The sequence below is a fragment of the Typopeltis vanoorti genome, chromosome 3 (assembly GCF_054136105.1).
Source record: "Typopeltis vanoorti isolate ZY-2024b chromosome 3, IOZ_Tvanoo_1.0, whole genome shotgun sequence".
NCBI lineage: Eukaryota > Metazoa > Arthropoda > Arachnida > Uropygi > Thelyphonidae > Typopeltis > Typopeltis vanoorti.
Genome location: NC_143551.1, coordinates 3,747,471 through 3,763,614, shown reverse-complemented (window position 1 = coordinate 3,763,614; position 16,144 = coordinate 3,747,471). Strand labels below are relative to the sequence as shown.

At 37.7% G+C, this 16,144-nt stretch overlaps 1 protein-coding gene across 1 annotated transcript in view; it reads right to left on the bottom strand.

The window, feature by feature from the left end:
• The window catches only part of ATPsynF (ATP synthase, subunit F), a 65,835-nt gene extending 61,319 nt beyond the window's left edge, over positions 1-4,516 (bottom strand). The window contains exon 1 of the mRNA XM_090415401.1: positions 4,396-4,516. Coding sequence (XP_090271527.1) covers positions 4,396-4,477 — 82 coding nt within the window. The 5' untranslated portion in view covers positions 4,478-4,516. The remainder of the gene's footprint in view (positions 1-4,395) is intronic.
• Between the last annotated feature and the right edge of the window lie 11,628 nt (positions 4,517-16,144).

Genomic DNA, 16,144 nt, shown 5'->3' with positions numbered 1-16,144 from the left:
GGAGGTACAGGAAGAGAGTGTGTTTCAGATAATGAGTACTCTGGATGGTATTTCACCATGAGTTTTGAGAGAATGTGCTAGGGAATTGACAGTGCCTTTAACGTGAATTTTCAATGAAAGTCTGGCTTTGGCAAAGGTGCCCAGGGAATGGAAGGAAGGTAAAGATAATGCCATTGCATAAGGGTGGTAACAGACTGTAAGTGTATAATTATAGGCCAGTCTGTGTGTCATCAGTAGTTGTTAAGATCTTGGAGAAAGTAGTGAGGGACCGTATACAGCATTGGGCAGATGAGGATAATGTTATCTGTGAGAATCAACATGGATTTGTGAAAGGACGTTCTTGTTTTAGCAACATGCTAGCCTTTTATAATAAAGTTACAAGAACATTAGATGAGGGAAAGGCACATACTGCAATTTTCTTAGACTTGGCGAAGGCATTTGACAGGGTGCCACATGATAAGCTGATATTTAAGTTGCAGCACATGGGTCTGGATGTCAGATTGGTCAACTGGATTCAGGATTGGCTGTCTGATAGGTATCAGAGAGTTGTGTATGGTGGAGCAGTTTCCAGGAGGCAGAGGGTTACAAGTGGGGTCCCACAGGGCTCAGTACTAGGACCTATATTGTTTAACCTTTATATCAATGACATAGCCAGTGGATTGCAGGGGGATATTCAGTTGTTTGCGGATGATGCGAAGCTGGGAAGGATTATTAGTAATAGTGCAGATGTGGTAGTCCTGCAAGAGGATTTAAATAAGCTAGATAGATGGGTAAATGAATGGGGGCTTCAGTTTAATGCAGCAAAATGTAAGGTCTTGAGGTTTGGGAAACATCGATGGGATGCTGCATACTCTATGGGAGGAGTTATACTGGAGGAAGTAGGGGAGACAAGAGATCTGGGGTTGATGATTGATAGAAACCTGAAGTTTAGGGGACATATTGCAAAGGTGGTGAAGGTAACACAGAGGATTGCTGCTATTGAGAAGGACACTGACCTGCAGAGATAAGAGGGTTATCATTCCATTGTATAAGTCTCTGATCAGACCACACTTGGACTATTGTTCTCAGATTTGGTCCCCAAGATTTGAAGGGGATAAATTAACTGTGGAAAGGATACAAAGACTAATGACAAAGATGGTTTCAGGACTGTACAAGGATAGTTATGAGGATCAGCTGAGAGAATGTGGACTGCAGAGTTTGGTGTATAGAAGAAGGAGAGGTGATATGATTGAGACTTTTAAACTGTTGAGAGATGGTTACAGGGTTGACACTGGGGAGTTCTTTCGCTTGGTTGATCAGCGGGAAGGAGTGATGACAAGAGGCCATCCGTGGAAGTTACGAAAGGAAACTGTGAGCAAGAGGGTAAGGAGTGGTTTCTTTGTGTGGAGGGTGGTTGAGCCGTGGAATGCATTGCTTGATGGAGTGTTGGGAGCGAGAACGGTCAGTGAGTTTAAAGAGTGGTATGATAGACTTTGTGTTTCTCAGGGGGGAACCTCCCTCGATTAGTCTCTTGACTCCTTGGAGGCCTGAATAATAATCATACATATCAAGGATATAGGCCTAGCGTGGCCTGTTCAGCCTTAGAAGTCATCGTTGGGTCTTTTAAGGACATCCTGGTTTTCTTTTTCCTAATGGCTTGTACTTTAAGGCTTGTTTTGGTAATCTTTCTATTTTCATTCTTTGAACGTGTTCCATCCATTTATGTTTATATTTTTAAATTTTTTCTATTACTGATTCTTGGTTTAATTCTTTCATAATTTCTTCATTTCTTTTGTGATCAAACAAGTATACCTTGCAGTTTTTCTCATAAATTTCATTTCTGCTGTTGTTTTTCTTTTTGTTTTATTGTCCAGATTTCACTTCCATACAATAAAACTGGTAGGACTAATGTATTGTATACTTTTAGTCTGGTTTGTTTTTGAACTAGGTTTGGTTTCAATATAGAGTTAATTACACCTGTTATTTTTAAACATTTTGCAATTTTCAGGTTTATATCTTTTTCATTTTCATATGTAATCATACATCCTAGGTAGTTAAATGAATTCACCTGTTTTAAGATCTTGTTATCTCTTACTATTTTAGTTCTTATTGGATCTTTTCCTTTAAAAGCCATAGTTTTTGATTTTTCTGTTGATATTATCATACCATAATCTTTGGCTATCTCATTTAGATCTAAAATAGCTTTCATTAAATTATCTTCAGAATTTATAATTATTATTTGGTCGTCGGCAAAAAGGAGTGTTTAAGTTCACAGTAGGAGAAAGTTTAGTACCTCGATGGAAATTTTTATTCCATTTTATTATTATTTCATTTAGGTAAATATTAAAAAGAGTTGCTGAGAGGGGTCATCCCTGTCAGACCCCTTGGTTTATCTCTCTCGTACATGATAGCACATGATTTAATCTTATTTGTATTTGATTACTTTCATATATACTTGTGATAGCTTTTAGGATATTATTTAGTATTTGTCTTCCTTTTAATATGTTAAATAATATGTTTCTTTTAACTTTGTCAAATGCTTTTTCAAAGTCAATAAATGCAATATGTGTTTCTAAATTGTATTCTCTTCTTTTCTCTATTATTAATTTTAGGCAAAAGTTCGGATCTATGCATGATCATCCTTTTCTAAATCCATTCTGTACTTCTAAAATAAAGTTTTTGGAATATTTCATTAGTTTGCTATTTAGAATTCTGCTATCTATTTTGTAACAGGAATTTAGTATATACCTCTATAGTTTTTAGGGTCATCTCTACTACCTTTTTTAAAGATAGGAATCACAATTGTTTTTTTTCCATTCTATTAGGGAGGATTACCAGTTGAATATATTTTATTTAAAAATAATAGGAGTCTTTCTTTGAATCTTGTTCCTGCATATTTATATAGCTCTGAACCTAGCTTATCTTCTCCAGGTGATTTTCCATTTCTTGTTTCTTTCAGGCTGATTTCTAATTCTTCTTTGGTTATTTCCTTTTCATTAAATGTGTGACAGTTTGTCTTTTTTAAAATATTCATCTGTCCACAATTCTGTGTAGAAATTTAGAAATTCTTCTAATTTCAATTTCTACACAGAATTGTGAAATTGGTTGAAAATCTAATATTGATTTCCAACCTCTTGCTTCCCAAGTATATTTATATATGTCTTTATGTTTATAGAAAGAATTCATTATTTTTAGGTTATTATAAACTACAAAGTTGATCAATTTTTTACCATTCCTGTTTGGAGTATGTTCTTCATATATTCCTATATTATTATTAATTTTCATGTTTCCAATTCTTGCATTTAATTCTCCTGCTAAAATTACATAATCATTTTTATTTAATTTATTATATATATTTTGTAGCTGATTATAAAATTCAATATTATCCTGTTCTCTTCCTTCTTCTGGGGCATATAAACCAACTATTGTTAAATAACCTCTATCTATTTTTATTCTAGCTTCTATTATTCTTTCATTCCATAATTTATAATGTTTCAAGTGTTTTGAAAGGGAGTTATGAATCCAAATCATGACTCCTGCTTGTGCTCTTTGGTCTCTGTCAACTCCACTGTATATCACATTAAATTTTTCAGTTCTCATTGTTCCTTTTAATTTCTTTTTTGTTTCAGTGATTACTGCTATTTTAAAATTTCTTTCATTTAATATTTGTTCTAATTCTATTTCTTTATATGCTATTCCTCTTACATTTCAGTTTGCTATATGTATTATATTTTGTCATTTCCATTTTCGTTTTATCTTTTCCGTTCCAGGGTCGTTTTCTATTGATTAATTCCAATGACCTTTTCTGTCAGCTTAAAAGTAGAATTATGTTCTCCATGTCAGGTGACTAGCCTGATGACGGTTAGTTAAGTGGTAGAGCTGCTACCTTAAGGCTTCTGAACTAGCCTTCTTCCAAATTTAAACCCATTGGAGGAATAGGGTATATTGAAGGGGAAAGAGTAGATTATAGTAAAGGTTTATAGAGGGGACATAGTTATAAGGCCAGAAATGGAAGACCCCATTACCCTCGAGTACTCTAATAGCATAAGGGTCATAAAATAAGAAGGGTTGGCTGAATAGGCCTTATAGGAAAGATTAAAGTGAGTTTCCACTACCGAATAACACAATCAACTCGTACATTTTCATAATTTAAATTTTCCATTTGCTCTTCTACCGTACCTCTTCTGATAGTCCCAGGTCTCAAAATTTTTCCCATTTCACGTATTATTATTACTTATAGTTAACATTAATATTATATTTAGTATAGTTTAGCATTAATTGTAGAAAACCATAGTCAGAGACTCAGGGTGCATTATAGCAAATCCTATGAATATCTTAATAGATATTAATTTTAAACTTCTAAACCTCAAGACTTCATTTACAATATTCCTTAATGTTTAAAAAGCATATGATTACCTTTCCCATAATACCTGGCAGGATCATATGTGCCATGAACTTTAGGATTATATTCGTCCGGATAATCACCAATTCTACCCATTTTCGCTCTCCAAGTTATAGGAAATCCTAGAGTGCTACTAGTAAGAAGCACTCGAAGTGTGCGTAGGTGTGCGCATTTTAATACAATTAAAATATGTTTCCACGTATTATTATATACTCTAATAAATACCGAGGATTGAACATTGGATAATATAAATGTATAATATTTACGTTATATAAATGTATGCATATGTGCATTCATATAAATATGTTATATACAACTATATAATATTGTAGTACAATAATAATAGTATGCGCAGTGAAAATGATACAATGCTACTTTTTACACCGGCTGTGCTAATTATAATTATTACGGGGGACTCCAGGGAGTCTCCATAGACTCATCGAGGAAGGCCTCAAACATCATTTACACACAAATATTCTAGACATTCTCACAGTATCTATCATACCTTGCCTTGAACTCACTCACTGTCAGAGCACCCACAACAGACTCTGGCAGCTTATCCCACTCATTTACCACTCTAAAAGTAAAGAATCTAGCTCTAACACCCTTGCTAACCACACTCTTGCCCAGCTTCCATAGATGTCCCCTAGTTCTCCCTCCACCAGTCCTGATCTCAAAAATATCCTTTGAATTAATCCTATAGAAACCTTTCAACAATTTGAATGTCTCAATCATATCTCCCCCTTTCCGCTTATCAACTGATTTCTGCAACCCACAAATCTTCAACTTGCTCTCATAAGGTTCATTCCATAGACCTGCTATCGTCTTAGTCACTCGCCTCTAGCTCCACACCACCTACTCCCCATCAAGAAGAAACCTAGGTGACAAAATCTGGGCACACTAGACGAGATGAGGTCTTATCAAGGCTCAGTACAGAGGAACAATAACTTGATTGTCTCTGATCATCAAAGTATTTTTCAACAACCAAGTGAGTTGATGAGCTGATTTAGCCACTTTTGCAATGTGCCCCATAACCTTCATCTCCCTATCCACCAACACTCCCAAGTCCCTGGCCTCAGCAATCTCCTTGAGTACAGTTCCACCAATGTGGTATACTGCTGCTAATCTTTTCACCCCAAAATGCATAACCTTACATTTTGTCACATTAAATTGACATCCATTCTCCTTAGCCGAGAACTCCAATCTATCCAAATCATCCTGCAAGATTTTGACAACTTCTGCATTCACTATTGCCCTACCCAACTTCGCATCATCATCAAACAAAAGAACTGTTCCTCTTAGATCCTTCCCTATATCGTTAATAAACATACTAAACAGCAGTGGTCCAAGAACAGAACCCTGCAGCACACCACTAGTCACAGGCCGTCTTTTGAACTCTACTCCTGAATAAACTACTCTCTGATATCTCTCCATCAACCACCCACCTATCCATCTCACCAACCCTATATCCATTCCCATATGTTGCAGTTTACGGATTAGAATTCCATGTGGTATCCTCTCAAAGGCCTTAGCCAGGTCCAGCAGTATCACTGTAAACCCATTACCATTACCCTTGTTATAAAATTTGAGCAAGTTACTGAGGCATGATCTACTTTTCACAAAGCCATGTTGTCCTCCATACAGTATCTCATTTTCATCAATCCATTCCTGTATTTTCCCCTTGGCCACCATCTCCAAGACCTTGACAACGACTCCTGATATGCTGATCGGTCGGTAATTTGCAACAGTAGTCTTGAATCCTCTTTTATGCAGTGGAACTATTTTCCCCTCTTTCCACACCTTCGGGACAAAACCAGACCCAAGACTCAGATTAAACAATATGGTCAAGGGCACTGATAATTCTTTAGCCGCTTCACGCAAGACCCGTGCCGGTATACTATCTAATCCCAGATGTATTTGCATTGAAGTTCTGTAATAGACCATTCGCCTCCACTTCATTCATCACAATTCCCGTATAAACTAATGGTTCCTTCATTCTTTCAATGTCAACACCTGGATGATATTCTCTTGCAAACTGCTCGCTCGGTAACCCTACTATATCGACTGATTCAGTGATCTCCTTACTATCGGCATTTCTTAAAATCATTCTGCCGTGTACAGTTTTTTTTTTTTTTTTGCTTGCAGCACATTGAAAGAACTGTTTGGGATTCTCTTTAGCTTGCATAGCTAGTTTCCTTTCATAATCCGCTTTTGCTTTTTTTACCACACTCGTTACCCGTCTGGCCTGCCCTTTATTCCATTTGTGTGCCTGCAAGTCACCTTTCTTTTTAAATTCCCTCCACAGTTGTTTCTTTTTTGCAGTTCAAGCTTAAGGGTGTTATTCATCCATTTAACCCCTACTTGTTTTACTATTCGGACTCTAGGTATACATTCAGCCATAGCCTCCTGTAAATGTTCCTTGATCACTTCCCATAGTCTATCGGCATCCAGCCCTTGCAGTTTTACATGCCATGGCACTGAACCAAGCAATCTCCTAAGCTTGTCATACAAGCCAACATGGGAATTCCACATATACCTTATCTTAATCGAAAATTCGACACCTTTAGCCACCTCCCTGGTGAAGACCTTATGATCACTCTCACCAATAGATAGCAACATGGTCATATTCATTACAGTCAAATTCTCAGATGCTATTACCAGGTCAAGCACTCTCAAACCCCTAGTATTTTCAATTACATGCTGTCTCAGATAGTTATCCCTTAATAATTCAATAAAATCCAGTTTCTTCCTCACCTGTCTCCTCTCCTCCTTCCAATCAATGTTACCATAGTTGAAATCCCCCATAATAATTACCCTCCTTCCACTCATTTCATCAATTTGTTTATGCATACTATCACCACCATCTATTCCATCATCTAGTCTATAGCAGCATCCAACTGTATATTTTGTTCTGCCAGTCTCAATCTCACACCAAATAGCCTCAAATGAGCTCCTATCACCATCCTGCAATACAACTTCAATTCTCCTTGGCTGCAGTTCATCAGCTATCATCAATAACACTCCCCCCCCCCATTTTAATCTCTCTGTCCCTCCTAAACACACTATAACCTACATATTCTATACCACTAACTATATCATCTTCCATCAGCCATGTTTCACTAATGCCAATAATTATGATTACGCACTGCATACAAAATATGTATTTCATCTTCTATTCCGCTCATGGAGGGTTGAATTCCTCAATTTTGCATTTCTCTCCGTATGCTGTATTTTTCATCATCATCACCAACTATGGGCTCATTGACTGTTGGTGTCCGATATCTCCTTCACTATCTTTTTCCACCTTTCTTTGTCCAGTGCACAGTGTCGCAGTTTCTGTACACCCAGTCCACACTAGTTCTTTATATCGTCTATCCATTCTCTGTATGGTCTACCGCTTCTGTTTAAACCATCCAATATAACAAAAATAAATCTCTTTATATTCCAGTCCTCACTCATTCTACAGATGTGTCCAAATAATTGCAGCTTCCGTTTTATAATAACAATAATTATTATTATTATTATGTCCACGCGGTTAGCCTAGTGGCTTTGCACTTTGCAACCATATTCCTGGAGAAGGAGTGTCCTGGATTCGATTCCTTTCGCTGACGTGATGAGCTTAGGGATCTTCCTCAACCATTGCCAAGTTAGCCGGTCTTGGGCGTGGACAGCAGGGTTTTCCCCCCAGTTTATCTGGGTTTTTCATCCTGCAAGCAGTCAAACCGGCCCCATGAACACACGGATCTACAGCAATAAATAATTAACCCCCATGAGGGGGCTCAACTTCTCCAATAGGGACGGGGAGAAAAGGGAGGAAACTCCATATGAATGAATAAATAAAATTATTATTATTATGTGACACCTCCAGGGAGTCCAAAGACTCATCAAGGGAGAGTGTGCAGACAGCATCGAAAGATTGATCCTCTTCCAACTACTAACCGCGATGATAATGATGATAATTTTCTGCATTAGAATCTCTTTTGGTTATATCTTCCGATAGAGCTCTTCATTTGTGATTTTCTGTACCCATCCTATTCTTAGAATTTTCTTGTAACAAGTTCTTTCAAATGCCAAAATTCTTTTCCTTTATTCCTTATTTATTACCCATACAGCACACTGCTAAAGATGTATGTTTCAAGTACTTTTAGTTTTGTTTGCAGGCTGATCACTATACTTTTCCAGATGTTATCCATGGCCTTCAGATTTGTTCTTCCCTTTGCAATCCTGATCTTTATTTCTTTTTTACAGTCCAAGTCATATGTCAGTTTACTTCCCAAATATGTGAATTGTTCTACATTTTCTATATCAGTTCCATCCACTTGTATCTTTTGTTTCATGTTCTTCTCACCAAATACCATTGTCTTTGTTTTTTCCAAGTTCATAACAAGTCCAAATCTCTTCCCTTCCTCATTTAACAGTTTCAGTGTTTTTTGTAGTTCTCTTTCGTCTTCTTCAATAATAACAATGTCATCTGCAAATCTCAGATTGTTAATTCTCATTCCGTGTACAGATATTCCTTTTACGTCTTCCTTCAGTTTGTCAATTGCTCTTTCCAAATGTGCGATGAAAATGCTTGGTGATATTGGATCCCCCCCTGTATAGTACCTCTGCAGTTATTCTAACTGCAGCAACTGCATTCTGGTAAACATCTTTTAATATAGCTATTAATTTTTTATCAATTCCGTAGGATTCCAGAACTGCTAATGTCACTTTCTGGTCAATACTTTCAAATGCTTTCTGAAAGTCAACAAAGCAAGTATATATGTTTTTGTTTTTTCTCCTAGCTTTCTCTGCTATTAACCTCATTGTCAAAATCTGTTGAATTGTAGTTCTATCCTTCCTAAATCCTGCTTGCTCGTCTGCAAGTTATGCTTCCAATTATGTTCTCAATCTTTCTATCAATATCATCATCATCACTTTATCAAGGTGACTTATCAAGGCAATTGTTCTATAATTTTTGCATTCTAGCTTATTTCCTTTCTTGTATTTTTTTTTCAATGTAAGTTTTCCCTTCTTTCCATATCATATTACATTGTTGGTGCATTTCTGTAACCATACTTTCACCACCATATTTAATCATTTTTCCAGTGATGTTATTGTTTCCAAGACTCTTGTTGTGTGTTAGCCGTCCTATTGCTTTTATTACCTCACCTCTAAAAATGTCCATATCTGCTTCAATTCTTCAGTCAGTTTCCCAAAGCTATCTAAATCTAGTTTTTCTTCCTGTAACTCACCACACTTTCTGCTTCAATTGTGATATCTGTTCAATTCTTCAGTCGGTTTCCCAACGTTATCTAAATCTAGTTTTTCTTCATATAACTCTCACTACAGTATCTTGTCTAGTGCTGTACCATTTTTCTTTATTCATCAATACTTTGCCTTTTTCATCTTTAAGTATGGTCTTTTTTGGTTGCCACTTTCTATTAATGGTTCTGATCATTTGTATACCTCCCTTGTTTCATGCTCTCCATAGTACTGTTCTATATTGTTGCATTGGGCTGCTGACCATTTCATCTTATCCATTCTAACTGCTTTTTTCACCTCATTACACTTTCTTCTATATTGCGACTCTGTTTGTTCTGATGTATCCCTTCTTATCTTCAACATTCTTTTCTCCTGTGTTAACTTCAGTGTTTCTTGTGTAATCCATTTCTTCTTGATCTTCTCTTCTTCTGGTACTGTTTCTTCAACTGCATCTTCTATCGCCTTTATTACGCTTTTCACTCTTAGATTCGAATTTTTTTCTTTCTCCAGACTTTTAAGTTTCTCTTCTAACACTGTTCTGCACCCTTTTCCTATTTCTGCCTCATTTATTCGTGCTGTGTCTCTTCTATTCTGATGTTGGGGTTTATATTTCTTTTTTAATTTCAACTTCATGTTTGCAACCACTAAACCATGGTCCGAGTCTATATCCGCTCCTTGAAAAGTTTGACACTGCTGTACTGATGTTATCCATCTCCTTTTAATAGAAATCATATCAATCATGTTCTTGGTTTTCCCATCATTTGATTGCCAGGTCCATTTTCTACACTCCTTTTGTTGGAATCTTATTTTACAGGTCATCATCTCGTGGTCCACATCAAATTCTAACAATTTTTAACCTCGTTCATTTCTTTCTCCGAAACCAAATTTTCCCATGACTCTTTCCCAACCATCATTACCTATTCCATCTTTGGCATTCCAATCTCCTTCAATAATTAGCCCATCTTGCTTTGGTATTGTTTCTATTCTCTCTGTCAGATCTTTGTAAAATAAGTCAATATCCTCATCTGTGCTGTCAGATGTGAGTGCATATATATGGACTATTGATATGTTAAATGGTTTTGCCTGAAATCTTGCTACGATAATTCGTTAATTGACTAGTTTGTAGCCTAACAATGCATCTCGAGCTCTTTTGTTAAGAAAGAAGCCAACTCCTGCTTCGTGCTTGGTGTCATGTTCTGACCATATTACTTCGCATCCATTGATCTCTCCAGATGATGTCCATTGCATCTCTGCCAATCCTAGTGTATCATAACGATATCTCTTCATTTCCTCACGAAGTAATTTAAATTTTGCCTGATATCCAGAGTGTCTGCACATTCCACGTTCCTACTGATAACAGTTGTGTTAGTTTCAGTTTCTGTTTCCTTTCGGTATCCACTTTTTGATCCAACTCGGATCGCTCGATTGGTATCGCTGGCCTTGCTGATCCGGGCGACGTCTAAGCCAACATGTTTTACCTGTTGATCCTATAGGCATCAGATAACAATCGTGTTTTTCTTTACAGTCATAGCATCGACACTCATCTGACCGACCTTCCTCCTTTATCCAGGCTTGGGACTGGCATGAGACCACTAAGGATTCCATGGTGGAGACTGTCTTTTTACGAAGTTCTATTATGGAGTTTAATGTATTTTAATGTATAAATGCCATATACACAATACTGCAGTTATAGGAAATGAAGCCATTTTCATTTTTATTATTTTTAGTTTTCGATGAGTATGTGAAAGGTGTGAGGGATAGATTTTCTCTCTTCTATGAGAGATGGTACATGATTGGAATGGATTGCCATTGGATGTTGTATATACAAGTTGTGTGAATAAATTGAAAAACAGGCATGACAGCTGGTGTAGGATGTATATGGACTCCCTCGATGAGTCCCGAGATCTCTCTCTCTCTCTCTCTCTCCTAATTATAATAGCAATTATCATCATCATAATAATAAAGTTACAGCAAATACTCGAATTATATGTAAAGCTTATCAGAGGATGACATGGATTCGTTATTGATTGTTGGTTCTTGTGGGCTGTTGGCAATAGTACAGATAGTATGAACCCTGAACTATATAGCACATCTGGTCGCCTAGATTTCTTAGGATGAGAAAACTAGTGGAGATGATCCAGAGACGAGTAGCCACCATTCTGACAGATTGCACAATTACTGCTGCTATATAAAAAAAATCAGCTAACGCCTTTTTTATTCCACTATAGAGAGTAGGCAAGGCGTTTAGCCCTGTCTAACTTGGAGTCTGAGTGGGCATTTCAATCTCCACTGGTATCCAATCAGAGATAGCTGGCCCAAGGCTATCACTAATTAAGCGGCATGCAGTGAAGAGGTGGTTCAACAAGTGCCGCCATCTCGTCTTCCCTAACCCTAACACAATATATTTTAATGTCTGAAATACTGTGGATTCTACGTTCGATTTTCTTGAGTTTACGGGACGAAAAACCCGAGTTTCCGGGAGAAAAACCCGCATGCCCGTGCCAGAGATCGAGTAACTCGGGAACCTGTCGAAAAAAAGCTAAGAAAAATTTCCTCTCGTTCACGACTAGATTCGAAACACCAAGTCTTCATTCGTGTGGTCAAGTGCCATGGAAATTCATTTGATCTATCGATCAAATCATTTTCCCATCATTTGATCGATAGATCGATAACTTATTATTATTATTATTATTATTCAAGACCAGCATAGGGTCACAAGACTCATCTTAGGAAGCCCAACTTAGAAAACACAAGGTCTCTCACACGATTCCTTTATCTCTTTCACCGTTCGCACCCTCACCACCATGTTAATTTCACAGAAAGTAAGAACCCGCATACAGAAATGGGTATATATAGAGAAAAACTATATACGCTTCAAGCAACGGCATGGATTCACTGTCTGTGTTCACTGGGCATCTACAGATGCCGTATGGTCACTCCAATGCTCGATGATGTTCCACACTAGGCCTCGCCATGTAGTCCTGTTGTTTGCCCTTCTGGCAGCCTCAACTCTCTGAAGATCAGTCATTCCACACATGCCATCCATCCATCTCATTGATGGTCTACCCGTCTCTTTTTCCAGGAACTTTACCTTCTATTACTCTTCTGAGAAGTCCTCTTTCCATCCTTTCTATGTGTCCAAAATATTTTAACTTTCTTCTGTCAATATCCTTAAGGAGCCTTAAAGTTCTACTAATCTTTTCTAACACCCAATCATTTGTACGCCTTTCAGTGTATGATATCCTCAACAGCCTTCTGTAACACCACATCTCAAAAGCAGATATCCGTTTCTTATCTGACTTCCTTAGGTTCCAAGTCTCTCATGCATAAGTTGCTGTCGGAAAAACAACTGCATCCAAAATCGTCAACTTTGTTCCCATGGAGATAGATCCATCCTTCCAGATTTTAGACGCGTCTCTGACTGTTGTTTTAGCCATTCCTAACCTTTTTCTGACATCATCAGAACAGCAATTCTTCACATTAATAATGGATCCCAGGTACTCAAACTTGCCGACTTCCTCAATTCTTTCTCCATTAAGATACATTTGTTTCTCAAGAGCTTCTCTGTTTGTTTTTCCTTTGAGAACCATGATCTTTGTCTTGCTAGAATTGAGTTGAAGTCCTCTGTTATTACTGATCTTGTTAACTTTGTCAAGAATTAGTCCTAGTACTTCCATGTCATTACAAAGGAGTACTGTATCATCAGTGTACCTCAGATTACTGATCAATCTACCTCCTATCGTAATTGCTGTCCTGAGCTCATCCAATGCTTCACGCATGATGTCCTCTGCATACATACTAAATAAGTGAGGAGAAAGTAAACATCTTTGTCTAAATCCTTTTCCAACTTGAAGCCAGTCAGTCAATCCAACACCTGTTCTTTCTGTGGCTTCTTGCTCCTTATATAAGTTGGCTATCAACCTGATACTGTGTTGAGGAAAACCCATTCTTTTCATTACTTCCCACAGTTTCAAATGCTCAACACAGTCAAAAGTTTTAGAGTAGTCTAAGAAACACATTACTAGAGGGAGTCTGAATTCTTTATATTTTTCTATGATCTGTCAAAGGCAAAGGATCTGATCTCTGGTGCCCCTACCTTTCCTAAAACCTGCTTGTTCCTCGGGCATCTCTGCCTCAACTTTGGCCTCAATCCTATTTAGCAGATCTGCAATAAAATTTTGCTTGCATGAGATACTAAACTAATAGTTCTATAGTTGTTGCACGCTTTCATAACTCCTTTCTTGTGTAGTGGTATGAAAACTGACTTCTTCCAGTCTCTAGACCATGATCCTATCTCCCATATCCTTGTAATCAATCTATGAAACACTCTTATCCCTCCATCTCCTGTGGCCTTAATTAACTCTGCTGGGATTTCATCTGCATCTGGGGCCTTATTGCTGTTGAGCTGCTTAACTGCTCTTTCAACTTCATGCCTATGTGGAGGAGGTTCCAAATCAAAATTTTCTTGGTGGGAGGACACCACATTTTCTTTATCCCCTCTGCTATACAGTTCCTCACAGTATTCTTTCCATCTGTTTTTGATTTCCAACTCTTCTGTTATTAATGATCCATTTCTGTCTTTGATGACATTCAATTTAGGCTTGAACTTGTGCTTTAAGTCACGAACTAAATCAAACATCCTTTTATAATTATGCCTTCTCATCTGGAACTCTATTTCTTCACATTTATTAGTATAGAACTTTTCCTTATCCTGCTTGATGGCTCTTCTGATTTCTCTATGTAATCTCTTGTATTCTTCAGTCCCTGTGTCTCTTTGTTTTTCCAACCGCCTTCTTTTGATCAGTTCCCATGTTGAATCTGATATCCATGGGTCTCTTGGTTTTCTTACTTGTCCGAGATACGTCTTCGCTGTATCCTGTATTATCATCTTGACTCCTTCCCAAAGCATTTCTGGTGAGATTTCCTCATTGGTCTCCAAAAAATCATCCAGCAGAGTTGATGTTTCTTCTGTGAATCCACTAGGAATTACTCTAACATCCAATCTAGTGGAATGTGCCTGACCTGGAAGTTTTCGGAGTCTTAGTCTTACTTTGGCACTTACCAGCTGATGGTCTGTACCACAATCTGCTCCAGGACAAGTATGCACATCAGAGGTGCTTGTCTTCCACCGCTAGAGAGCCAGGATGTAATCAATCTGGTGCCTTGACCTATCAATGTTGGATGGATTCACTAAGGAATGTCATATTTTAGCAATCTGCTCATATTTCATAACATTATTATGGCCTAGTTAGATAAATGGAATGCATGCAGTATGATACTGTGTAGTTTTGTTAAGTTTCATACGAAACCATATGAAAGGTTACTGCATAAACTGGAGGATATGGGGTTTAAATATAAACTCTGCACTTAGATAAGTAAATCGCTGAGTGAAAAGTATCAAAAAGTGGTATATGGTGGGTGTGAATCTGTCAGATTTAAGGTGACTAGTGGTGTACACCAAGCTTCGGTCATTGGACAATTGTTGTTCAATCTATACATCAATGACATCAGGAATGCTATAAGAGGATATATATTCAACTGCTTGATGATGAGGATGATGCAAAGATGCTGCTGATATCCAGCAGTTACAGAATGATTGGAGTTGAATTTCATTTAGCTCAAAAACCCAACGTTAGTTCTAAAAGTTGCCTCCAGGGAAATACCTCGTGCTTTAATACATGTAAATTACGTATGATGTTCCTAGTATGCAGTAAAAAGCTGCGACCGTACCGTGCAAATGAAAAATGTCCCCAGTCTATAACAGCAGATAGCTTTGGATTGCGTCAGTTCATTGCCTTTGAGCAAACAATGTGTTCAAACACAATATCATCATTACTGAAAAATCGCGCACTACTCCTGAAGTTGTTTTGCCAAAATAATAGGTGAGCTTCCATAGCTCAGTTAGTATAGAGTATAGACGAAGCCGTTTGGTTGGAAAGACCTGGGTTGGATACCCGTCCGTGACTTGATGAAACTTTATCTGGTCTCTTTCGACGAAAGGTGAGTTAACCTATCTCATACAGAGGTAGGGTTTTTTTTTTTTTTCACCCGGAGAGTCGAGTTTTTCGTTCCTCAGAATACGCAAACCAGCCCCGTGAACTCATATAGATTATAGTCAGGAATACTTTTTATCCAGCCAGGGTAATTAGTATTCCTAGGGGTGGGATTGAGATGGTGCCGTTCTTTCCTGTAAAAGGGATCTCACAGCCGTTGTATCGTCATACGCTAAATAAATAACCAAAATAATAGCTGTGCCGTGACAGCATAGCGACATTTCAGAACATTAAAGGGATTAAACCTGCTTCTATGACCTTACAGAATTTTGAAGAACCAGGTTCCTTACATGTGAAACTTTGCAGAAGACGAAAGCCCATCGAACGGCAGACAACGAAGAAAGTAGCAACAACGTTAGAGGAAGAAAAGATGACAATTGTCATAAGAAGCAGCAGCGCACGACGCACTGCACAGTCCTTAGACAAATCCGTAAGCAAGGTCGTAAATTTTGTCCTATCATCTTTA